This window comes from Colletotrichum gloeosporioides (assembly GCF_011800055.1).
Source record: "Colletotrichum gloeosporioides strain Lc1 chromosome Unknown consensus_36, whole genome shotgun sequence".
NCBI lineage: Eukaryota > Fungi > Ascomycota > Sordariomycetes > Glomerellales > Glomerellaceae > Colletotrichum > Colletotrichum gloeosporioides.
Genome location: NW_025544681.1, coordinates 302,409 through 328,052, shown reverse-complemented (window position 1 = coordinate 328,052; position 25,644 = coordinate 302,409). Strand labels below are relative to the sequence as shown.

The following is a 25,644-nucleotide window of genomic DNA, read 5'->3' as shown; positions in this document are numbered from 1 at the left end:
GTTTTTCTGTGTCGTGCCGTCACGATGGGAGCGGATTGACTTTGAAGCTCTCGGAATCGAGCCTCGGTCCGGATGGGCTGGCGTCCGAACATGGGCCCCTCATTATCCAGCTCGCTCAAGAATCGCTAGACGACAGGTCCTCGGTAGCAGCCGGAAAGGCGGTCGGGATCTTCAGTCCGGGGATCCACCTCCCGATGGTCCCAGTCACGTACGCCTCCGGGAGGCCGAGCCGGGCGGAGGCTTCTTCGACGCCGCGGCTCATACGGTCAACGTACTCCGCGTTCGGCGGGCCGGGACATGTTCTCTCTCGGTCAATGTAGATTAGCACGCGGTCTCCTTTGAAAATTATCCTGTCGTCAATAGTTCTGCCGTCTTCGCTTTCGTTCGAGGCGGCGTGCGGGATAAAAAAGCTGGGATGGGCTTCGCTGCAATTGAGCTTCATGAAGTCGACCGTCATGTACTCCTTGGTGTAGGCGTAGGGAACGCCCTCACATCTGTCGAGGGAAGCCTCGTCTTCGGGGGATATCTTGTAGACGACGCCGTAGACGCCCGCGTCGTTGGCGACGTCGTCGGTGCCGTTTTGGACGACGTTGGCGTACCCTCGGCCGTTGATGATGAAAGTGTAGTTTCTGAGAATGGCCAGGCCGACGAGACGAGAGGATGGGCAGCGTTGTTTCATTTGGGTCGTGGACAGATTTGAGCCGTAGGCGAAGTAGTAGACAGACTTGTCGTTGGACATTATGCGTGTTCTGGCAGTTTTGATGATCCAGTCGACAAAATCAGGATCGATGTCTTGGATGGTCGTCATTTTCGCCACAAAGTTTGGTGAAGTAGAGATGCAATCCACATTGGAATGGAACCGGAGGGGTATATATGGAAGACGTGCAGCTCGCAGGGGTGTCTGTCTTTCTTTGTTGATAGGCAGGCTTTAACCGCGTCTTATGCAGGCAACCGTTGGTTGCCTCGCGACGTTTCTCCTGTGTAACTGCCTTTTCGACACCGAAAATAATAGGCATGCATTTCCGGAAGTTGCGCGACCCGGGTCATGTTGCAGCTTGATCAAGAATAGTAGAGTATCGTCACCAACGTCGACCACAGCCGATATATAGCAGCCATCGTGAGGAGACCTCACACGCTCAAAACATAACTAATGAATTCATTCACATTTCAATTCTGCGCGACCCGAACCGCCCTGAGCATTTAGTCTATGAAGAGACTATGATTTCTGCCGCTTGTTCGGCAAGAGCGTACACCGCTGCCTGGATGTGAGCCGTAATGATGGTCGGAAACACAGAAGCGTCCACAACCCTCAGGTTGGCCACTCCTTTCACCCGCAAGTCACCATCGACAACTTTGCCCATGGCACACGTTCCCATAGGATGATAGGTGCCGCTACGCAAACTGAGTTAGTCTATGCTCTTTACAGAGAAAAGGTCTCAACGCTCACATAACTGCTGCGCGAATACGTGCTTCAATCTCCTCATCGGTAGAATCCATCGTGAGCGCTTTCAAGCCGGCGGGCGGCGCTTCGGCTTCGACGATCCCGCGGCTAAGAGTCGATTCGCCGCCGACCATCATGCGGATCATGCGACGAATCGAGTCGCGCCATACGAAGCGATCAACCTCGGAAGCGAAGAAGTTGGGGTTGATCAGAGGAGGCGTTCCTGGGTCGCGAGAGGCGATGGTGACGGAACCGCGGGAGGTGGGCAGGAGCCCAACGTTGGCGGTTGTCAAGTAGGTGTAGTTCGACGGCAGACTGGGGTTAGTGTTGACATACAGCACGAAAGCCTCCATGAGAGTTCTCTCGTCCTTGAGAAGAGGGTGTGTTTCGGCATCTGGCGCCTTGCCTTCCTCACTGCCGATCGCCTCGACGAGGCCGGTCTTATCTTCGACGTTGAAAGACGCAACGAAGTTGTTTGGCTGTCCGAGTCCATATTCCGGCTTGAAGAACAGTGGGTTACCCGAGTCAACGGTGGCGTTGCGATACTCAGGGGCAAGCCTCCAGTTGGCAATAAAGAAGGGATGGTCAGCAAAGTTCTTCCCAACCTCGGGCAAATCGACCTTCTGCTCAATGCCATGCTCCTTCAAAACATCGGACGGGCCGATGCCAGAGAGCATGAGCAGCTGGGGTGTGCGGTAGGCACCCGCAGCAGCGATGACTTTCTTGCCACGGATCTCGGTACTATTTGCAAGACGAACACCGGTTGCAACAAGATTCCCCAAGTTGTCCTCGTCAATGAGAACCTTCTCTACCAAAGTGCCTGTCATGACGGTTGCACCGTCATGGGGGTAGTATTCAGGAGTAATCTGGCGGACTCCATTACGGCGGTTCTCAGAAATCTCACCAACGCCAATGTTGGAGCCTCCGTTGGCATCCAGTCCTGGCAAAGCCTCGATTCCAACAGACGCATACGAGTCAAGAACGGCGTCCCGGAGAGGGTACACACGGCCAGTGACTGATGGAACCTCAATCTTCAAGGGTCCTTCCTGGCCATGCTGGTCGGGATTGACGTCTCTTGTCCAGTACTCTTCAGTCCGTTTAAAGTACGGCAGCTGGCTTTCATAGCTCCAGCGAGAGTCGTTCACCAGTTCGGCCCACTCGTCATAGTCGACTCGAGCACCACGCATCCATCCGCCTGTCCAGTAGATCAGCACACATGTCGCTCACTCGAACTGGGATACTTGCAGGTATTGATCAGGGAACCACCGCCGAGACCTTTGCCAGCAGCCATTTGAATAGTGCGGTTGTCGAGCTGCGGCTGCGGTACGGAATAGTCGTTCCAGTCAAAGTCGCCCTGGATCAGGTTGGTGGAATTGACATAGAGAATGTCTGAACGACCAGCCGCACTCTGACCAGCCTCGATGACGAGAATCTTGGTTGAGCCATTCAGCGCAAGCAATCGGCTGGAGACGACAGTGCCGGCGAGGCCACCGCCGACGACGATGTAGTCCCAGACTTCCGTGGGAAGCATTTTGACAAGCTGGAAGGCAATATAGAAGACTTGGGTACTACGTCGCAGCGAACCTAATATCCAGTGTCTAGGCCGCGGCAGAAGAGACGTTGCGGTGAGTCGCGATACGATAGACTTGGCGGAGGTAAGAAGAAAACTTCGCCGAGAGAACATTAATCTGTGTTCATGAGAACAAAGTCCCCGGCATCGAGCGGGTCTCTCAATCATGTTGACTTGGCGCGACGTGGCTAAGTAACGCACCACCTGGCTGGGATTCTTCACAGAACACCGCAAATATCCGTACGAAAGAACGCCATCCTCATATAGGAACTATCGAACGGATTTATGATCAAAGTTCACGCTGTGGGTCGCTCGGTCCAAAGTTCCAAAATCAGATCCCGTTGGCTCACCCCTGAACGAACCCCTGTCGCTGGAGTGGCGAGCATCTTGAAGGCGTTATGATGTTTACTGGTGGTCGTAAACGGGTTTTGAGTCTTGATGTCTTAGCAAATCCATCTGAGATCATAATATTGTAGTTGTCAACTCCGCCGCCTGCTACTTCGCAATACATCAATCATAAACAGAAAGCAGCGTTTCTCAATTGCACGTAGTCCATGCCCCTTGCAATTCTCAACACCCTAGAGCTTTCACATCCTGCAGGGTTTCCACTCTTTAAAGAGAGAGGTTGGGGAGTCTTGATCATTGACCCCTTTGGTTCGCTCTTGTTACTGTGACAACCAAACTCGGCTTCTGACCAGATTCATGACTTTGAAAGTGGTTCCAGAGCCGGGGATCTCCGTATCTACAACCATTGATCTGATATATTTCTAACTTTTCGCATTTCATATCTTGATATCGTTGCCTAGTATGATCTCAGAAAGCGCCTCTGCATCACACTTGGGGTTTCTCGAGAACTGACAAATTGTCGATCGCAAAAGATGTAGTTTTAACAGCAAGATGACCGTATGCAGTTTCGACTAGTGTCAAAATAAAGGGCATTATATAGAATAGTCGGAGCCGTTCAGCTCACGTGTTAACGGATCGAACTGATTCTTAGCTACTTGAAGTCGTCGTCCGGGGCGGTAATATCGCAGACAATGAGATCGATGACTCTAAGAATGGGCCACTGTGCGATGTGAAAAAAGAAGTCACGGGGGAAAACCTATGATCTCACTTCTAATTTCAAAAGTGGTCGATGGCCATGCTCGATCTTCTCAATTGGTGTTCTGTATCTTTCCTTTGCGCCCAAACTGACCAACGGCATCTTCAGAAAGCCAGCCTTACTGCATGCCTGACGATAAGTATGCAATATTTCTACCTGCCCAAAGTTTCTCTTTTTTCATTCGCAGCCATTGACCTTGGTCCACAAAAGTGGTCTCGTTGCGAGCGCATTCATGCATGTTGGTGTTTGTTGGTGCATGCTTCCCCTGTAGGCCAAGAAGAGGACGCCGGGGATCTTGTTCCGTCTGGTTAAAAGTCCGAGTTACCCCGCCATATCTTCTTCAATGGATTCTTCGTTGTCTCTTCTTCAACATTGGATACTGGTAGTCATTATTCGTGGCGACACGTTACATTTAGTCATTTAGTGAAACGATCAAGATGGCCCAACCGCAGCTCAACCCCGAGGTGGTGTTGGCAGTCGATGAGGTATTTGTATTCTCAACTGTAAATATCTCATAGGCTAATTGGCTTCCAGAATGATGATAATAGGTCTGAACTTGGGAGCGTGAGTTTGAGCCTCAAGCTGACTTAGGAATGCTACCTTTGTGCTTATGTGGAATCTCATAGAGCATCGCCTCATCGAGCACGAGCCTGCGCAGCTCCCTCCTCGATTACCGCGTGGAGAATGGTCGCACTTACCATCGGTACAAGGACGGAAGTCAGTCCTCTGTTCTGGCAGCGAGAGTTTGATGTATTCTGACAGTTGTACCAGAATACAATCTTCCCAATGATGAACGAGAGAGCGACAGAATGGGTAAATTGGTCCTATGAACCGAGGAGACTCAAGCTAAGTACTTGAATAGACCTAGTCCACCAGCTGTGGCTTCTCACGCTCGATGATCGACTTGGTGTTGCCCCGCCATGCAAGGAAGGCACCACTGTCGGCCGAGTCCTTGACGTCGGAACGGGGACAGGGATTTGGGCTCTGAATTTTGGAGACGAGCACCCAGAGGCTGACGTAGGTGTTTCTATCGGCTCCCTGCTACCAACCTTACGCGATAGCTTTGTCCCTAGCTGACAAGATGCCTTTGAATAGGTCTATGGAAATGATCTGTCTCCGATCATGCCCGGCCAGTGAGTATAGTCTTTCAAGGGGCTTTACAACTCTAAACTGCGGGATCTACTGACCATCCTAAATCTAGTGTCCCGCCGAACGTTAAATTTGAAGTCGACGACATTGAGGAGGAGTGGTTATGGTCCCGGCCCTTCGAGTACATCCATAGCCGACTTATGACTTCGAGCATTAGCGATTGGGAGGTGTATCTGCGAAACTGTTACAAGTGAGCTACAATTTATTCCTGACCATACATTGCCTGTACGTACGACTGACTCGATTGTGAACGTGCTAGCAATATTAAGCCTGGCGGTTACCTTGAACTGCAGGAGATGGACCTCTTTCCCCGCTCCGACGACGGAACACTCAAAGCTGACAGCGCGTTCTTGAAGTGGGCAAACTTCCTTCACGAAGCTTCCGTCAAGTTTGGGCGCCCTTATGTGGAGATTGCTGAGATTAGAGATCTGATGGCTAAAGTCGGCTTCGAGGATGTTACCATGAGCGTCTATAAATGGCCGTCGAACAGTTGGCCAAAGGACACTAAATACAAGGAACTGGGGATCTGGAACAATGAGAACGTTCTATCCGGCCTCGAAGCCTTCTCCATGGCGCCATTTACCCGCGCCCTGGAGTGGAAGCCTGCAGAAGTCAGCGTTTTCCTCATTGATGTGCGCAAGGACGTCAACGACAGAAGTATTCACGCTTACTGGCCAATGTTTGTGTTGAGATTATCCCACAATGATAGTGTGCTAACAGACTTAGGTATTGCGTTGTCGGCCGCAAGCCGGAAGCCCCCGCTTCACCTGCTGCTGCTTGAACCAAAAGTTGAAGGATCTCGGGTCCACCAGCTTTGGCATATGCGAAGAGTTTCCTCACCTTTACTATGGATTTTCTACACAACAATAAAACACGCTCTCTACAATATATGTTGATATGCTTGTGAATTGTAAACCCACTTGCTATTTCAGAAAGAGGGGCGGGAGCGGCCACGAAGCCAGTGATAAGCTCAAGTAAAACTACGGCCATCCTTGTCACGCCACAAGTCCATCATATATTCAGAGAAATTTGATTATAGAAAGAAGTCAGCTTTCAAGTTGGTTGGCTATATCAGTGGAGCTGCTCACTGAAAATGTTTCTGCCTAGAAGAGCCATGTAAGAGCAGGGATTTTGCCCTGGAACGGCTGCTGGACATTGAAGCAGCGTTCTTGTCCTTGCCAACCAAATCGACTCCGCATCTGCACAGAATCCCCAGAAAATTCTGCGGGAGTCGCACGCCGAATCATCACGCTCGCAGTGGCGGAGACTCGGCCGGTCCACTGGACTCCCAACCAGAAGACAGCCCATACTCGCATGCAGAGACTGAGCTTACTGCGTGCCATGCCGGTCCCGTAAAAGTCCCCAAGGAGACCTTTCCACCAACAAGAAGCCCCCGTTTAGGATGAAAACTCGCCGGCCACGTCTAACCCGCCGAGGAACAACCCTCCGATGCACGGGTGAAGCGATTCCCGGCTTCGCTGTCAGCTGTGCCGGGGAACGCGCATGCGTGATGGTGTGAAGCGTTGTGTAACACAGCATTTGTATGGGGGCCAGGCCACAAACGCGCGTTTAACTCGACAGAGAGACCCCGCGGCGCAGATCGACGGTCACACCAAATTGCCGCAGCGCAAAGGAACCATGACAGGTCGTCTTCTCAAACGAGCATTATTCCAGGCCTTTTCTTCTAATCTATTCTGCCGGATTCAGCAGCTGGAGTTTCAGGCTAAACAGTGCTTTGGATGATCTAGGACCACTCGGCCCTGCTATGCAACTCCACAAGAAGTCCGAGGGTTCGGGATTAGTCCGCCGTTTTTCGGGGTTGACAGACCCACTCAGCCGGGCCCTCGGGCCCGGATTTGACTCATCCCACCATTTACCCCTAAACTTCACCCAAACGATGATCTTATGATACAGGTCTAGTGCGTAGCTGGGGTTCCAACGGGGCTCCATGTCATGTAAATCTCCTGATTCGATCTGCCATGTTTGATTCGCCAGTAGAACGTCACCAAACGCCCAATTACGGTTCTCCGACACCATCAACTCCTGAAAAGTCTACGATAGTCCTGCCAACCACGAGCTCGCTCTCGCCTGGGTACATGCTATTACTCTGCGGCTCATTCTCACACGATGGGTAACGTTGCAGCGGGCGGGACCTCTGCTGGGCTCTCTCTCTCTCGCGCGCGCGCGATTATAATCATGACAACATGAGCGCGCGCGCGCATGACAAGCATAGCAAAGGCACCACCGAGCTCAAGGCAGCGACATTTCGAACATGAAGACGTACCTGGGTAATTGGGCAGCAGACCTTATGATAAGCGGCGTTGTCCGTCTCTCATTGGCCCGAGAACGACTGGTAAGAAAGTTCCTGACGTGAGGACGGGTTGCGGACCCGCTGTGAAGACAAGGTGGCATGCACCCCTCCTGCATGGCCGTTCTGCCGGGATGCGGCACGTAGTCCACGCACTGCACCCACAGACAGACGAGACAGTTCGAGCAAGGTCTCTAAGCCGGTCGGTCCCTGGATATTCCGAGGAAGATGGTTCGGGAGGTGTACCCTTTGCATGTGCTCAAGTGTTCAATTTCAAAGTCCGAAGATGCCTGTGTAACAATGCCTTTGCGCCTGCCCAATGTGCCTAACCTAGTCCTAACACTTGACGCCATGCCAAGTCCGTGGCCAAATCATGTGTGGTATCCCCTTTGCCGCCAATGTCACGTCCAGACCGTTACACATGCGCCAAGTCTAACAGAGGGCATCCGTACGCATGCTCCCTCAGCAGAGCCCTGAGAAGAGCACGCTCGTCTTGCTGCCGGATTCGCAGACCTCTCGCGTCCAGGAGTTTGCACAGAAAAAGTTCCTTCTCGGTGAGGAGATCGACATGGTCGGGCTCGGGCCCAACGATCAGGGACAGACACTGCCCGTAGTAGCCGCGATTAAAGAGGATGCCCATCGTGACCAGATCCATCTCGCAGAGCTTGGACATGACGGACCCCACAAGACACGCCCATATCATGACTGGTCTCAGGGCCTCCATGGACGGCAAGCCATCGTCGAAACCACCTTCGCCGTCATCTGCTTCCCTAGACTGCCGTTCTTGTAGCTTTTGCGTAACCTTGTGCACCGATGTTGAGAGGAGGTTCAGGGGCACAGAGTAAACCATTGGGTTGCGCGGCTCGTCTGGTACAATAGTCTCAAGGTAGACAATCGCAGCAGTGCGCAGAACCGGCTCGAGAAGATTCTCCGCCGGAGAAGGCACCGGTTTGGTCGTGTATAAACTGCGTACCATGGCCGCGGCGACGGCTTCCGAGTTCCCGAGGTCGGCGGCGAGGGTGAGCTCGTCGAGCTCCCCCAAAGAGTCGTTGAGGCAGTCTTCACGCAGTGCCCCGCCGTATAGAACAAGCTGGTACTCACACCAAAGCCATTCTTCAATAAAGGCTTCTGGGTTGAGAAGAACTTCCCGGTTGGGGCTCGCGAACGCCAAGCGCAGCACGCCGGCGAACAGAGCTGTTGATATCATGGCATTGATGAGGTATGACTGGAGCCCGCACGGGTAGAGAATGTTGGACATATCATTGACGATTCTCGTACGAAGCTGATGCGGTAGTGCATCCGTAGTTGCATTGAAGAACCTGGGATAATCAAGGTATGGTAAGAGGCCCAGGTAGACGGCCCCTTTAACGTCAGCTCTACATCGAAAAGGTCAGCAAAACGTCACCTAAGCCCATAGGGTAACTTGCCTTCGTATCATGTTCAAGAGAAAGTTCCATTCCCTCTTCATTCCCCCCTCTAGTTCGATCAGGTGCTTGAGGCCCTGCATATGAACCTTCCAATGATCGTATCTTCCCACGTTCCAACCCGTGATGGCTAACTGAGCAACACATTCAAGCATCCCTTGGTCGAAATCTCTCTTGGTTCGGTCTGAAAGCCTGTCATTGACCAAACTACACACCTTGGAGACGTGGTACAGCAGCTCGGGAGATGACCATTCGCCCTGTAGAAACATCTCCGCGTAGCAGGCCGTCATGAGCACGGCGTTCAGGCTCGTCTCGCTGGACTTGATTCTTTCGATGAAGGCAGAGCCTCGAACCGGGTTGTGTTCAAGAATCTGCTCGCACGGGTACATCTTCGTCGGGGCCAGCTTAAGATAGAGTTGCACGAGACACTTCTCCCTCTCGGAAAGATTTCCCATCCACGAGGCCAGCCATGGGATGGGGCTCCGGGGAATGCGTGACGTCTCGTCAAACTTGGCAGCCTCGACGATCCCCTGTTGTGCCGGGGTCTCTCTGACGAAGACGGGCTCTTGGGCTTTCTTCGATGCCCTGGCTTTACGCACCCGGTGCTTTTCATCATCCGACGAGTTGTGAGAACTCTTGCTGCGTTTTGACACGCTTCTGCGGGGCTCTTTAGGTTGGCTCAAGAACTTGTATTTTTGTTCCAGCGGCCGCGAGGGGTCTATAGCGGTAGCTTCCTCGTGGCTTGAGTCCGAAGCCGCGGAAGTATTGATGAACTGGGTTCCCTGGTGTTTCGACTTGGAGACTTGGAGCCCCCTCCGCGTTGAGACAAGATTCCCATTGTGGACAGTGACGTTGAAGTGGTCCATGTTGGTAACAAACATTGCAAAGAGGTATGCAATTGATGGCTGCTGAAACTCTGCAGCCCTAAAGGCCGACTTAACTTCAAACATGGTCTAACATGATGGATACAGACAACTCTTTATGGCATCACTTCCAAATGAGTTGTCTGTTCACTTGGAGAATCACGTATGCTTCGCCAATGGGATTGACCTATCGTGGAGATGGACAACGTCGTGCATATTGACTGGCGGCGGTTCCCAAAGCGGAAATGTTTCCTCTTCGGGTGCCGGTGCGGAGGATTCTTGGTATAGAGACTGTTGCGCCTGCGAGATGCATGGTTGCGTGCGGGGAGCGACGTAGCTTGTCGAACCACGAAACATATTCGAATGGAGAGTTGTCGATTAATCTTTGCAAAATGCTGCTGCCTGGCTGATGTCTCCGGACCCTGGCTGCAGTTCCCGTGGAAGACCGGGGTCCGGCATGACACCCACCCGACGTCGCCCCCCGGCCGGCCTCTACGGACTGGAGTTCTAGAGCTGTCGAGCACCTTCGTGAGCCATTTCCAGCCCCCACTACCAAAGGTGTGACGCAGTGAGAAGCTAATCGTCCCTGGTCGTGGGCGACGTTGAATGCACGTCAGACGTTAGGCACAACGAGAGGTTTTTACGTCCGTAGACCGCAGGCCCAAACGGGCGCCCTGCTCAGCCAGTCAATCAACGGAACTCGCTCCGTCCCGCAGTGCTCCTCTCCACACCCTGCTCATTATCTTGTATTTCGGCTCACAAGTCGCTGTATTTTGGGGCAAAGGTCGGCCCTATGGACACGGGGCGCTTATTTGAAATCTCGTGTTACACAAGCGCGCATACCCAGGATTCCTTTACGCCTCCGCCCGATGTCTGTGGCTGTCCGCTGTCTCGATCACACCGGACGTCAGGATCCAATGCCTCGAGCCCGAGACACGGCACCACAGCGAATTGCTGTCCATGGCGGTGACGATGTCAGCGTTACATCTCTCGTTGTGCTAATAGAATACCTGGCCCTTCATCAACACCCGCGCAGTACGGTGGAGATCTGCTGATTTGATTTTGCTGCCCTCGAAGGTGGTCCCAATATCCACCTTCCCACTCGGATGCCCGATAACGACAGACTTTCTTGGCCTGCTGTCAACAATCTGGGCCGCAATAGTTTCCGGTATCTGACTTGCCGCTCCGAGGCACAGCGCAAGTGTCAGGGGAACAGCCTTGTGGGCCTGTCCCATAGACATGGCCAGGCAGCGAATATCGACATCGGGCGAGCGAGTATCGGAGAAGAGGAGTACGATCTTGGGCACGCTCTCCACATCAGGATCCAGGCCCATCGCAGAAGCACCTGCACGCCGAATCTCGTCCAAGAAGGCCTTCAAGTTTGGATCTGCTTCAATGGCCTGAGGCGTGAGGTCCTCGGCAGAGGGAATCCCCAAATCAGAGGCGCGGACGAAGACGCCAGGGTTGCTGACATCCACCAGAGATGCCTTTATGGACCTGTCGTTCGATAACTGCAGCCAATCGCAAGCATTGCCCGTAGGAAGGGCCTTGCCCGTCTTGGCCCCGGCAGGATCCAAGAAGCTCAAGGTGATAGGTGAGTTGGTGCCAGGAACACCGTCCATAGTGTAGTCGCCATCGGGGCAGTATCTTGGCGGATTCCCGTCGACTCTGAAGCGGGAGAGAATGACTTTGGATGTGTTGGTGTTGAATATGCGCACGGTAGCATACTTATGGCCGTCAACCTCCTGGATCTGAGGATCGTCAACCAGAGACTCATCCAGGCTCATTGGACCAACGGCAGACGACATGTTGCCGCAATTCCCTGCCATATCTAAGCTGCCATCCGTGATGCCGACCTGGACGAAGGTGTAGTCCACGTCAACATCGGGTCGGGACGGCGGTGATAGTACGATAATCTTGGAGGTCGAGGAAATGCCGGAGCCGATGCCGTTCAACTGTCGCCCGTAAGGATCCGGGGACCCCATGGCGGCCGGGAGGACGGTGTGCCAATCATTTTGCGGGGGCAGGTCCTTTCGGTGGATGATCAGGCCGTTGGACGTGCCACCACGGACGAAGATGGCGGGGAATGAGCGTGACGAATGTAGACGCGTCGATATCGTGGCGTTGAAGGGGCACAGTAGTCCGACAGATCGCCGGGGTTTTGAGACGACCTGAAGAATGCCACATCGGGCATAGGCCAGCATTGTGTGGCACTGGAGAAGCTTGCTGTCGCCTTTGAAGCTGAAATGAAATGATTGGCAAATGCAACCAATGATTTCACTTGGATTGCTGCTGCCAGGGGTCTTCGTTAAGTGTCGTTTTTGAATCTGCATGAAGTGGTTGGCAGAAGAAATGCGTGGCTCGCAAGCTGGAAGTTGAGGTTTAATTATGGCACAAAAGTACGGGTTGAAAGCCAGCAGTCACAACCGTACCGGTCGTACAGGGGTCTTGTTGGGGGCGGCACTTCACTGTAGGGCAGGCAAGCTACGGGCAGGGTACTAAGCAGTTGCCAAGCCGGGAAGCTCAGGCTCGACCCCGATGCCGAAACCGATCATGCTTCCCGTCCCGTCGTGGTGGGCACACTCTCTTTCGACATTTCCCGTAGCACACAAACGACCCTTAGTTCGAAAAGCAATGATCTATTTGATAGAAGGGGTATGCAGAGAACGATTGCAACAACATGCCAATTGTACTCAATCAAAGGATGAGATGGCCGGCCGATACATGTCCGATTCGGCACCGAAGCGAAAGCCACCCGGAGTTGAGAGGCTTGTAAGACCGTCTGATGTTCGAGTCCCAGGAGTCTGGAGATAAGCACCAAGCGTCCGGATGTGTGTTCGCGTTACAGAAAACAAGCTTAAACGGCCTTGAATGAAATCCGTGTCTATAATAAAGTGGTGTATCCCCTCATCCCGTCTCATTGATCCCTCAATGAACGACATCTGATCACTTGCCGCTCACCGAAATCACACTTAAAGACCATTCACCACAATGAACCCATACGTCGAAGTCACCCTCAGCTGGCTCCTCAAAAGCTCCCGCGGCCACGACGCAAAGGCCTTCTACACCTCCCCGGCCTTCGCCGCCCACAAGGAGCAGACCCTCACCGTGACGTCCCCGGACTGCGGGCCCTCGCCCGCGGAGCTCCGGCCCGAGTACATCAACGAGGGCGGCGGCCGCATCCCCGCCCTCGCGTGGACGGCGCCGCAGGACGTCGAGGCGCGCGTCAAGGAGTGGCTCATCGTCTCCGAGGACCCGGACGCGCCCCTGCCGACGCCGATCTGCCACGGGTGAGAGAACCTCTTGTGTTGTCTGATCGCACAAGGGAGAGAAACGTTTTTGCTGACGGTGAGAGTGTAGAGTGTATGGTGGCATCCCGCCTGAGAGGAGGGAGGTCACGGCCAAAGATTTCGAGATTGAAGATGAGAAGAAGTCGCTGCTCAAGGGCGGTTTTCACTGGGGCAAAGGGCGGCGGGAGGGTGTCTACGTTGCTCCGAGGCCACTGATGAACCATGGTCCTCACAGATGTGAGTCTTTTCGCCACTTAATCCTGCTGAAATTGATTGCGTATTGACACTTGCAGACTTCTTCGAGGTTGTGGCGCTGAGTGAGCCGCTGGACAAGTCGATGCTCGAGGCCCGAGCAACGAAAGAGCAGGTCGCGGAAGCCATCGACGGCAAGGTCTTGGGTTGGGGTTTGTGGATTGGAAGTTGCGAGAGGAGGTGGACTTGAATGCCTGAGGGCCCTTGCTCACACATGGTCTTCAAATCACTAGAGAGCCGCCTTTAAAGCTGTACATTTTGCATTTTATCCACCTACTTGAATCGCCTCACCTAATACCACCGAGTTGCCCTCGAACCATCTGTTACTCGGTCTGCTCTCAACAGAACAAGAAGGGATAAAAGCAACGACGCACACCCACTCGAAATCATGCGGATTGAACTCACCCATACGCCGGCTTGTGCTCGGGAACCCACTTCTGTGAAAAGGAACCCCCCCCCCCCCCCCCCCCCCNGACCCCCCCCCCCCCCCCCCCTACGAAAGCCCCAAAAAGTTGGGCTCCCCCGCGCCCCCTGCGGTCCAGTCAAAGTCGTCCATCAGCATCGACCAGTCGATATCCTGTAGCAAGTCACTCGTCGGCAACACGTTGGCGTTATTCGCATCCGTCGCCGCCGCTGCCGCCAGGTCAGCAACACTGCCTCCAACAAGCCCCGCCCGTCCCCTACACTCACGCGTCGCTCCCGCCGCGCCCCCTCCCACCCCTCCTGCTCCCGCTCCCACCCCTCCGCCCGCCTGCCCTCCGGCGCCACCGCCCTGCTGTCCCATCCTCGCCTGGTCCAGCTCCTTCTTCCACCGCCGCAGCGTCCCGAACGCCAGCACCGCGCCCGTCCGGTGCGGGTACCGCGAGATGGGCGCCTCGAGCGGCGGCATGATGTGCCGCAGGCTCCAGTACGACTCCGTCATCCGCAGCACGCGCATCGCGAAGTCGCCCTCCTGCACAGAGCACCGGCGCAGCGCCTCCTGCGAGTTCTTGATCGAGACCTCGGCGTTGGCGAGCTCGAGGTCCGTCGCGTGGCCCGAGAGGAGGACGTCGAAGACGACCGTCGCGGCGTCGAGCACCGTGCGGAAGACGTGCTGCGGGGCGTGGTACAGGAACCGCTGGGAGCTCTCGAGGCGCAGGGCGAGGTTGATGATGGCTTGCGCCGTGCTGTATGCGCGGTTCACGTTGTGGCGGAAGGTGGATTTGTCGGCGGTTGACAGGGGTATGAAGTAGTACGACTGGAGTTCGAACTGCACAGCCAGAATGGTAAACAGGTCCAGGTCTGCCGTGTTGTTAGTTATGTTCGTTTGATGGCAAGGGTTCCGCGTACCCGTGTTGTGCCGAGACTGCAGCTGCCTCAGCTTGTTCAGCTCATCCTCCAACAACTGTATGACAGAGTCCGAAACGCCCTCGCCCTCCTCGGCCACGGAAAACATGGTGCGGTTCAGTCGATTCGAAAATTTTTGCATCTCATACAACAAACCAAAATACCCCAAGGCATCAGGCAGAGACCTGCCGCCGGCCGCCCGGTTCACGGCTTCGTTGAAGAAGCCTGCGGGCGGGGGCAAGCCATTGCTCGAAGCCACCCTGATTTCAAGTCAGCCAACCAACGACTCGACACTCGACACTCGACACTCGACCATACCTCTGCGCCTGGATATTATATCCCATCCAGGCAAAGCACGCTTCCTCGTCCGTGATATCCGTCTGACGGTTCGGCCCAATGCAAAACTCGGGATGAGTGCCACGCCCCGTATGCAGGCCAAGCAGCAACGCCGCATTCTGCGCGATCGCCACGTACGAAGCGGACGGGTCGTTTAGGAATCGTATTGTCGGCAACGGCCATGTACACAGGACCAGGAGCGCGTTGATGGTCGATATGCTTATCGGCGGGTTCGACACTGCGTTCCACACCTCCTTTGGCAGGTTTTCAACCAGGAACTGAAAGAGGCCGGGGTCCTTGGCGTACCGCCTCGACGAAACGGCAATGATTGTCCAAAACAGTATGGGGCTCAGCTTGTACAGCTTATCCGGGTCCTGGGACCGTACAATAGGGAAGTACGGGTGGAAATGTTCAAAATAGCTGCACATTCATCAGCGCTGCGAGCTCGCGTTTACAGGAGGAGGGCGAACTTACGTGTCGAAATAGAAATCAATATCCTCACTCGACAGTACCTTGGAACCCAAAGCCCTTGGCTGCGCGGGATGCCGCGGCGGTCCAGTCGGCGTCGTGTGCGACGTCAACGTCGGCGTGGGGACCTGCTCTGCCGTGCGGGAGTGAGGAACAGGCGACAACGCAGGGAGACTCACGCGACCGGCACTCGGAGGCGGCCGGTCCGCGAATGCGCTTGCGGGATACGCCGAACTCGGGCTCGGCAGCGGAAGGGCAACCGGGGGAAGCACGCCGGCGGCGGAGACGGGACTGGGATTGACGGCATTCTTGATCGTCTGGACCTCCTTCTCGAGTTGTTCGAGCTTACTGCCAAGGTCACACGAGCACGCATCAGATTACAAGGTTCCTTGCCTCATTTGAGATGAACTTGAAGAGAAACGGCAGGGGAAAGGGAAGGGAAGAGCAAGCAACCTTCTCCTGGTTATGCGCTTGTGGGACTTGTCAATGACACATTGGATCCCGAGCTTCGCGCAACGCTGACACGGCTTGTTCGGCGTCAGGCTTGCATTGCATTTCACCTATTGCGGTCGTTCCAACGGCTCCAATTAGCGACGATGTACTTTTGTCTTGAGAACATGTATATGTATTACACGGCAAACGAGACAGGCTGGGAGGCTGAGGGTTTGATAACGTGGTACCTGAGCATGACACGGCGACGTCGGAAGACCAATTGGAAGTGAATCCGGAGCTGTATCGCGCAGGTACAGTGCACATGCGGGGAGGAGCAGCCATGGCTGAGGGAACAGAGAGGGAGATTGTAATTAATTCATCGAGGGAGTCAAAAGGAACGTGAACCCACCTTGGAGTCTCGACAACTTGTGCAGGCTGTATTACGCCGGATCCGGTTCGGCACGGGGGGACTGGGCGAGGTATCCCTATGTGCCGAGCCGGGGCTCTTGAGCGGCGGGTCCATGAGTTTGTTTGGTGTTTTGGGGGTTCCCAGGCGGCAGTGGTCGTGCTGCGGCGGCGGTGGTGGTGTAGGGGGCGCCAACGCGTGCGTGCACCGCGTAGCGCAGCGCAGCGCAACGCAACGCAACGCGCCGAAGTGACGTAAGGTAGTCCTCAGCCCAGGTAGTCCTCAGCCCAGGTAGGTGTACCTTGGGTAGATAGTCTAATTTATTCCTTTGTGCAGGGCGTAAGTGCGCGGCTCCTCTGCATCCCGTCGTTCCCGGTTGGATTTGCGGCTTCGCGGGAGGTTGAACTGACTGTGACGATGGGAAGTGGAGAGTTGGGTGGGTGGAATTCGGTGCGGTTTCGGCAAAAGAAAGATAGGACGGGGGAGCGATGGATGGATGATAAATATGGCGCTGCTCAGTGGACTCTCGCTGACTGCTGACTGCTACTTGGGAGGGAGGAGGAAAAAGAGGAGGCAGGCGTCATGGGTTCGGTTCACTCCATCGATCACGTGCGCTGACGACCTCGAAGGATTCCGGCAGTGCCTTGTCGCAGGACAAAGAGCCAAACCGCAAACCGGAGTCTGGGCTTTTGGGGAGGGTGAGAAACATCGGATTGCCAGGAGCTTCTTTTCGGCAGTCAACGATGCACATTTTGCATGTCCGACATGACTTTGGTGATGACTTCTTGTACTCAGAGTGAGATGGAATTCAGAGTGAGATGCGTCGTGTCACGATACGTGATATCTACAATCGTTTGATGCTAATACAGCATTCACTATACGCCCGTCCACCAACCATTGGCGTGCGTCCATTACCGCCCACCGCCCGAGACCCCTTTGATTCCATTTTATGTCTGCCAAACCATCCGCTGTCGTAGACATCATTCTCTCTTTAGAGGACGGAAGCCCAGTCGACTTCTTCTGGCGAGCCTTGCAGACTGCCCGTCTTGTCTCTGCCATCTACTCTTTTCCGCCTGCCCCTGCTAGATCTGCACCTGTGACCGTCGTGTCCTCACCTCCGCCGGGATTGGTCCAACTCATGTCGCCCATGTTCGTCAGCATGCTCCATGGATCGATACCGCCTACAGCTTCAAAATCGATAAAGGATATCGGGTCGGCGCTGGGTGCATATTGCAGCCCCCTCGAGTCCCATGTCGACGCCGCCGCGCCCGACACTTGTGCTTGGATGCTGGTTATGTCAATGATTTCATTGACGTTCCCGTTCGTATTAGTACTGCCACCGGTGCCATTGATGATGCTGCCGCTGCCGCTGCCGCTGCCATTGCTGCCCTGGAGACCGTCTTCCGGTGTAGTACTTCCCGCTCCGTATCCAGGCGTAGTGCTACTGCTGGCTACCGAATGTGAGGGGGTGCTCTTGTTGAAAGCGGACGGCGGCGACGGCGATGTTGAGTTCGTGCGGTGAGGCAGCGTCAGATGCGGAGAGGACCCGCTCTTGGGCATCATTCCCGTATTTCTAAGGAAGCCCACCGCAAAGCCTCCGACGCCGTCGATTCCATTGCGCGATGCAGGCGGCGCGTTGTTCATATTCTTATTTGAAGGGAATGTGCCGCTGAATGGGCCTGCCTGGGCGTGGTTCACTTCAGGGCCGGTCGTCAGAGAGGTACGTCTCCTCTTATTTGACGAGTTCTCAGGAGGCGGCCCATTTGCGTTGTACCCGAGAGGAGCACTCGGTTTTGACATTGGTTGTGTGAGAGAAGCTCCGGATTGCGAGATACCTAGGTTGGAAGGGCAACCCGACTGGGGGGCCACTGGTCCGTTGCACCCTTCGTGCGTTCTCGGATAGTTCTCGTAGGCGGTGCCTTTAGGATTGCCGAGAGGCAGTCTGCCAGGGAGAGGGGGCTGGATCTCGGTATGTTTCGATATTGAGCTTCGTGCCAAGAGAGGAATATTCGAGCAAGTCCAGCCGAACGTGTTTTTGTAGTTATTCAAGCTGGGCACGTCGATGATGCCCGATAAACCGTTGCGCTGTATGTCCATGAATACTTGCTGGAGAAAAGCCTGGGTAATCAAGTGTCGACGCCCGATGCCTTCCATCGCCTGGACGATGAATTTGAGATTCTGCAAGTCTGCCATCGACAGCCCGTTTTGTGGGTCGCATTTGGCATTGTACACGTACACGGACGCAGCTGAGTACAGTGATAGAGCAACGAGGGGGCTTTTCTATAATACGTCGTTAGAACAACAACAAGACAGAGGCAACAGAGGCGGTCATCGACTTACGTAGCCGGAATTCGTGTGACTTGTCAGCTTGACAATGTTGACCACCTCCTCGGCTGCAGTACGCAGTCGGAGTTGTGAAGCAGTCTTCAGTTGTTCAGGCAGTTTGTTTTGCTCTATTCTATCGATCGCGGCGTGGTGCAGGCAGATGATGGATGCATGGAGGTTGAGGTTCGTGTGGACGGCCGTTGGGTCTTTCATGCTTTGGGGCAGACGAAAGCGTTCGGGCAAGAACATGAAGGCACTTGACAAGAGATTATCAATGTCCCTGTGACGCTTCCAAAACTCGCCGTACTCGAAGTCTCCGGGTCGGTCGTTGGGTCTCTCCCAGTGAACATGCTTCAGGAGCATGTTGAAGACGTAGCAAATGATAACCGCGCCCGCGAATGTGGAGTACGACGCCCCCTTGAAGGCGTCCTGCATTGTCGACGTCTTCTCTTCACGAGCTGAGTTGAATGCCTCCTCGGACGATGGCAGGTGAGTGGTAATCTGTCGGATTAGCGATTTTGTCTCGAGCATGCCAGGAGAGACTTACCTCGTTTGGATCGATCAAAGTCGGCCAGCCCGTTGATATACTGGCGTGACAGTCAATGCAGTAAGCTCCCCAAAACGCCCGCCTTCTCTCCTCCAGGTCAACCCACGACGTTGGCGGCGCGAGCGTTGGAGCCATCTCTTGGCCATCCCCATCGATGCGATGAAGACCCATCATCTCTACAAGACGCACGCATTTTGCTGAACTCATGGCGGCTCTCGTGAAATACATACACCTCGCTTCGTCTGTCGCAATTAGCGCCCAAGCTTGCGCATGCTGAACCGTCAAAAAGTGCTCGCCATAGCCTCTCATCTCATCTGCGTCTGCGTATTGCCGAGCTCGCTTGTAGAAGATCTCGTGATACTGGGAATACTTTTCATGTCCGTTCGAAGCCATGGCCCAGACGGCATACTGCAGGCACATGGGCGGACGCTTGTGAGGCGCCGAGTAGAACGACTGGAAGTACCTGCCGGGATGGATGATTGGAATAAAGTGCTGCTGTCGCTCGAAGAAACTCTTGTTACTATTTAAGAAAGTTAGACAAATATTCACACCAAGGGCAAGGGATTGCCCATACAGATCTTCCATCATCTCAAAAGGGGGCAGAGCCTCCGAAAGACCAAGGCCAATCAACTCTCCAGATGACTCGCCGAAGCTGGGCATTTGCGGTTGAGGCTCTGGGATATCATGAGCTGACAGTCCTGCTTGGAGGTCTGCAGTTTCACCAGCGAAGCCGTTTTGCATCGCGAGAAATGTGTCGATGTCGACTGTGAAGTCGTCCATACCAACATTGATCCGACTGTCCAGATCTCCTGCTGTTGCAGCTGTCTCATTCACCTTGCCGGCCTCCTTACTCGCCTCCTTGAGAAGGTCTTCCACCTGAGCTACACATCGTGAGCGACGTCCAGCCACGGAGATACAACTGCCATACCTAGCCTCTCCTCGAGCTCCTTTACGTTTCGTCGTTTGAACGCGGGCTTCCTTCTCGACTCAGGGTACACGCACTCTCCCTTGACTTTCACGCAACGGCTGCATGCCGGCTTCACTCGGTCGCACTTGAGCTTCCGGGACCGGCAGGTAACGCACGCCAACGGCTCGGAGCCCTGGCCGACAGGGCCGGTCTCCGCTTGCTCGCCGCCGTCGGTATCCATGATGCGGCGGCGAAATTTTGCATCCGAGACTGCAGCAGGCGATATCAGCGCGCCGAAAGTGGGCCTCAGCTCCGAACCTGCATCCAGGAGCGGGCTGTGTTGGGTGTCAGACTCGACGTATACGGATGCAATGACGCAGATGCAATGGCAGTACGTAATACCGCAGACAACATCAGGTTACCTGAGTTGTCAAGTCACTGGAGATGTCTTCTCGGGCTATCTCTTCTATGGCCAACACGCTGGCTAGGCAGATGCATGCCCATCTCGATGACCAATGTCGGACATCTTTTGCGCCGATTGCCCGAGAACGGGACTTAGCGCGCCGTCCTCATTGGTCATTTGCGGAATGCATGAGGTGGGAATTCCGGCGTGGCCAGCACAAGTGGAATTTCCGGCGTTAAGCGTTCGTTCCCCGCCGCGACCTCACGTGAGCTGCTGTTTCCTCATGCCAAGTGTCTTCAATGGTGCTTAAACTGCGTCCCGTTGAAGATCGTCAGCCGCCACGTCCCGTCCGTTCTTCCGCTCTGCCGCCGTCTTTTGTGGGTCTATCCGTACATCAACTCCATATCGATTCCACATGGCCTGGCCGAGACATGGCGAGCTTCCGATCACATCGGTACGCAACCGGCTCCGTCTCGGCCGAGCGGTTGAGTCGGTGCCTCTGCCAAGCCTGCCTCTGGTGACCCGCCGATCAGGAACAGCACGCCGACCGCAACCCTGCCGGTCCGGGGGTCTCGGAGGCAAAAGGCAAAAAGGGTGATCGACAGCAGCTCTCGCAGCCTCACCTACATCTGTCACAATAGGTCTGAGCTAATCGCAAACCGTCAAACCGGCTTGTCAATGTCCCCAGGGGCTAATGTATCAGGTGGATGTGGCAGCCGAAGAAACGCCTGCATTGGCGATGACGAAGTTTTGAGTTCAAGTCGTTGAAAGCCTAAAAGTCCCCGTGGCGTCCCAGGAACCGACACCACTGCGCTGGACAAAGTTGCTGTGCATGCTGCACTCTCGGGCCAGGTCAAGGAGCTGAGCGACTGCCATCCCAATTGTGCCGTCGCAGTAAGTTGAGCGCGCAGAGGACTTCAGCGAGCGTCCCTGGCGGTCAGATGGACTGTTCGCACCTTGGTGGGATGATCAAGGGCGATCTTCTGGGACATCATTCGTCAGGCCTGGTGGTCTGAAACTCTGTCCTTCCTCGAAGGATTACGGGAGACTCGGCGAACACGTCGGTGAAGGGCGTCAGAGAACGGCAGCCACTGACGACGGCGTACGCCAGAATGAGCATCAAGCCAGGTCCTCAAGCCCGCTGTCTGTTATCGTGAGGCCGATTTGCAACGGGGGCGGGAAATTAACAACCAAGCCCGCCGAGTGATTGCCACTAGCCTTGGTCCCTTTCGGACTAAAACATGGACAAGCGTGATGGATTGACGTCTAGGCGCGCCACATTTCGCATCTTGCCCACGCTTTTCACAACATCCTCGGTCTACCAGAGGGCGCCCCAGAACGAGCCGAAGAAAGGCGAGACGAGACATTCGGAGATAAAAACACGCAGCCACCGCGACTTGACAGCTGCAGACGGCATCCCAGTCTAGCGTCAGCAGCCGGACGACAGCGTTAGACGGCCCAAGGCTGGTGATCGACCGGGTCTGGCCCGAGTGAGCAGTTGACACAATTTGGCGGGGCGACGATGACTGCATGAATGCGGCTATTAGCTGTGACAGAACGCCGCCAAGGTCCATCTACCCATGGATGAAGCTTGGCCGCCACCGCCTGTTGACTTGGCCAAACGGCCCACGGGATCGACTTGCACGACATCGATGGGCGTTGGAAAGGCGCTGGGAATTTGAGAGGCTGTCACCGGCGAATTTGTGGAAAGCCAAAGCCCGAAGACTGAAGACTCGAAGCGGGTCTTGCGGTAGTCGGCGCTAGGTATGCTTGACAAGCCGGCCGGGCCTGGGCTTTTCGGGCTTTGGCGCTCGGCTGGTTGATCAGGATCGACGGTGGTCCAGGCTTATGATCTTCCCGCCTCTTGGTCAGCAGACAAAAGTGAATTTGGAGATTCTCGAAGATTTGCAGCATGGGTAGGCGCTCTGGGAGCTGAAGACTGTGCGCAGGCAGCCAAACAGCACGCTCATCATGGCGGCGAGCAACTGGTGAGGAATCAACTGCCAAGTTGAATGAAAGGGGTAGAAGGGGGCTCCGTTAGGTGGTTTCACCAAAAATATGCTGCCCAGCTCACTGCCAATATTCCTTCAGACTTGTCATCTGAGCGCCCTCGTGTTCTGGACGCGATCCATCCAGCCACCTTTCGGACCAAACTCCATCCAGTGAGATGTGAGGGACGACAGCTATCCGGTCAGGGTACAAGAGACAACGGGGATCGTCGGCCGTTGCGATTCAGGGCAGCCCTTTCCTCGGGACTAAGTTCGAGGAAGAGAGACGAGCCGATGCGGGTTAGGCCGGGGAAGCATGGCAAGTAGCTGCTGCTGGTGCAGTGGAGCCAGCGGCGGACGGGTGTGAATCGGGAGGGACGTCAGAGTAAACTATATTTTGGAGAGGGGGGGATGGACAACTCACACTTTGAAGGCTGTCACGCAGTTGAGTTTGTCAAACGATGGCATGCCAGGATGGAGCGACAACTTGCGGCGGTTTATTCCCAAAGAGGCGACTTGTTCGTAGAGAGGGAGTGCGTGTAAGGCTGCAGGTCATGACAGTCGACATGGCAGCGGCCAAGTGGTGGTGATGGCGGCGGATAGTCTTGGCCAGTGCCCCCGAGTCAAGGTCTAAGGACGACTCCATTATCATGACAAAACACACAACGATGGTGCCGATAGTTTGAGGGTGCCTTAGTGCCGAGCAATGCCTTGGGTCAAGACTTGGGAAATGTGGACGGTAAGGCAGGTAGATATCCGAGTTGGCTTGACGGGGCGTCCTATGTCTGACTGGGAATTAGCGTTGTATTGCCTTAGATTGGCCAGGTGCACGACACGTATGTACGTAGCGCACTTGTGCATGCGTCCGGATACATGTGCCTTCCAAGTAGGTTGACAGAGAGGCACGCCGTATTGTGGGTGGTGACTGGGCAATATGAGCATGCGCGCATGTTGGGTAAGGCGAATTGGGTTTGAGGCCCCCATTGACCCAGTGACGAGAAGACGATGTGGCAGCCGCTGCACCTGCCTGGGTAAGGTGCCTACCTACCGCAATAGGTACCTACCTAGGGTAAGGTCGAGGCACCCGACCTTATTAGTGTCGGGTAAGGAAGGCTAGGGATGCAGCAAGCTGACCCCCGGGGCCATGCCGCCATCCAGGGTTGAGGAGGAGATGAATGAGTAAGACTCAATGGCTGCTAGCATGGCAATAGTTGACGTGGTACGGAGTAGTATTTCCCTACTTGGGCGAAGGCGCTGTAGGCGATGTCGTGATGGTTTGGGTTTGCGTCCATGTTGTCGATGGCAGCGGATGGAGCGAGGGAGTTGCTTGAAGCAATTGTGGACTCGCGACACACTGCCTCGAATAAACGGGGAACGAACAGGGCGTCTGCCAGATTGTGAGATGGGGAAAAGGGCGATCACTGGCGGGTGATAGGCGGAAATAGGCAGACCAGGGCCTCTGGGCAGCCTCAACCGGATCATTCCCCACTTGTCTCCTTCCCGACCCCTTGCGCTGCCCTTGAAGACTTGGCCGCCCTTGCAATATTGGGCAGGACAGGTGCCTCTCTCCAAAAAGTCTTCCGTACTTGCTTGACTGGGAAGGAACATGAAGCTCTGGTGGGTCCCGCGGAAAGGACCCCCAGCCAACCTAAGGCGAACACTCACGGCGCCAAGTGGAGACTGAGGCACTCTACCACTCTACCTTACCCTAGCCACCTAGATACGTACCTCGATTTGCAACTCCAAGGCACAGGTCATCGCCAATCTCTTCGTAGGTGAAATCTTCCATGGAAGCCAGCTGGACAACACAACCATCCACCACTGCGACACCGTCATCCACTCACAGCCTCCCATTGCCGGTCTTCGATATCGACAAGTTGCAACACCGCAGAGTCGCATCCTGAACGGCCTCGCTCCTATCGTGGCGTCGCATCGCACGGCGTCTATCCGACCAGGCCATCCCCGGCGTGTCAAGGCCAATGACACTTACTGCTGGTGCTGTTCGTGATGCCGTTGACACGCGGCGGTACACGCCCCCAGGCCCCCTCGGTCTCCCCTTCGTCCGCTGCAAGATGAGCTCTGACAGGAGGCAACCTCATTTCCGATCCGATACGTTGCCGAAAGCTCAAGGGGTGCCCAGGGGGAGGGTGGCAGGCACTTGCACTCAAATCACAAATCATCAAACTTGAAGATTCGATACCCGATATCCGCTTTCCGAGGGCTGGACAAATCTCAAGAGGACCAAGGAACGAGAGGATGAGAAACCCACACGACAGAGTACGAAACGTCAGGGTCTTTCCGGTACTGCAGCACTGCTCAAAGCGCGGGCGCGCCTGTTCCACCAATACCCCGATAAACGTTTCTGCTCCATGGAACACTTTGAATCCGTCAAAGGAACAAGCTGAGACAAAGACGCCCATCCTGCTAACACACCAACAGCACTTGCCAGAATGCGCCACATCCACTCTGCCATGCGAGTCTGGCCGATCAAGAGACACGCCACAAAAGCCAAAGACCGAGAGCACGACGCTATCGCTGTTGGCGCAACGACCTGCCGACCTCCTTTGCCCTACGAAACACCTCCGGCATCCGTAATCGACCACCGAGTGACGTATCCAACCTTGCATTCCACAGCCTGTACTGACGACAAGCTCTATTCCGCCTCAATCTTCTTCAACACTCTCGGGCTGTAAATCATACGCCATCAAATTGCGTCTTTTCCGCTCCCGGAATTCCCATGCCATGCCCAGTCCTCCATTGTGTGTATCTGACCGCCACAGAAACCTTGCTTCATCCCAGCATGCAGTGTCATGCCGCATGCTTTGCTCATCCGTCCTCGCACTCGCCTTCGTACTCAACTGGCTGCCCTTGGCTGCTAGACTCAGGGATGGGCCGCTGATCTCCGAATCCCCTCAGAGACCCGCTCACCGTCTCCCATTGACTAGGTGTATCGTCGCCCTCATCGGGACGCCGATGGCTGCTGTCACTTCACCACCGTCGAGGGTGGCGATACGGCATGTCACCATCCTGCCAGGGTTTCTACCACGTACCCATCAGCATCACACTCCTACTACGCAGCTCGAGGTCGCTTTCATCTGACGCCTTCC

The 25,644-nt window shown here is 55.0% G+C and overlaps 7 protein-coding genes across 7 annotated transcripts; 2 read left to right on the top strand and 5 right to left on the bottom strand.

The window, feature by feature from the left end:
- Positions 1-115: 115 nt before the first annotated feature.
- GCG54_00006006 (uncharacterized protein) lies at positions 116-808 on the bottom strand (the record flags this gene model as incomplete). The annotated part of the gene is made up of 1 exon (XM_045406020.1): positions 116-808. One exon carries the CDS (start codon positions 806-808, stop codon positions 116-118), a length of 693 nt encoding a protein of 230 aa, XP_045265403.1.
- A 397-nt stretch (positions 809-1,205) lies between these two features.
- GCG54_00006005 (Dehydrogenase patE) lies at positions 1,206-2,972 on the bottom strand (the record flags this gene model as incomplete). The annotated part of the gene is made up of 3 exons (XM_045406019.1): positions 1,206-1,392; positions 1,448-2,636; positions 2,669-2,972. The coding sequence occupies 3 exons, from the start codon at positions 2,970-2,972 to the stop codon at positions 1,206-1,208; spliced, it is 1,680 nt and encodes a 559-aa protein (XP_045265402.1).
- A 1,578-nt stretch (positions 2,973-4,550) lies between these two features.
- GCG54_00006004 (uncharacterized protein) lies at positions 4,551-6,043 on the top strand (the record flags this gene model as incomplete). The annotated part of the gene is made up of 9 exons (XM_045406018.1): positions 4,551-4,598; positions 4,648-4,677; positions 4,740-4,830; positions 4,885-4,926; positions 4,976-5,130; positions 5,209-5,246; positions 5,315-5,452; positions 5,522-5,941; positions 5,989-6,043. 9 exons carry the CDS (start codon positions 4,551-4,553, stop codon positions 6,041-6,043), a joined length of 1,017 nt encoding a protein of 338 aa, XP_045265401.1.
- A 1,942-nt stretch (positions 6,044-7,985) lies between these two features.
- Positions 7,986-9,860, bottom strand: GCG54_00006003 (uncharacterized protein; the record flags this gene model as incomplete). Its single annotated transcript, XM_045406017.1, has 2 exons — positions 7,986-8,946; positions 9,130-9,860. The coding sequence occupies 2 exons, from the start codon at positions 9,858-9,860 to the stop codon at positions 7,986-7,988; spliced, it is 1,692 nt and encodes a 563-aa protein (XP_045265400.1).
- A 995-nt stretch (positions 9,861-10,855) lies between these two features.
- On the bottom strand, positions 10,856-12,061 carry GCG54_00006002 (2-methyl-aconitate isomerase; the record flags this gene model as incomplete). The annotated part of the gene is made up of 1 exon (XM_045406016.1): positions 10,856-12,061. The coding sequence occupies one exon, from the start codon at positions 12,059-12,061 to the stop codon at positions 10,856-10,858; it is 1,206 nt and encodes a 401-aa protein (XP_045265399.1).
- Positions 12,062-12,848: 787 nt separating this feature from the next.
- GCG54_00006001 (UPF0098 protein) lies at positions 12,849-13,589 on the top strand (the record flags this gene model as incomplete). The annotated part of the gene is made up of 3 exons (XM_045406015.1): positions 12,849-13,147; positions 13,218-13,384; positions 13,441-13,589. 3 exons carry the CDS (start codon positions 12,849-12,851, stop codon positions 13,587-13,589), a joined length of 615 nt encoding a protein of 204 aa, XP_045265398.1.
- Positions 13,590-13,892: 303 nt separating this feature from the next.
- Positions 13,893-20,480, bottom strand: GCG54_00006000 (putative transcription factor SEF1; the record flags this gene model as incomplete). Its single annotated transcript, XM_045406014.1, has 9 exons — positions 13,893-14,032; positions 14,090-14,680; positions 14,729-14,985; positions 15,044-15,481; positions 15,536-15,877; positions 17,431-18,647; positions 18,708-19,193; positions 19,240-20,120; positions 20,168-20,480. Coding segments are annotated over 9 exons (4,665 nt in total), but the record flags the coding sequence as incomplete, so codon positions are not given.
- Between the last annotated feature and the right edge of the window lie 5,164 nt (positions 20,481-25,644).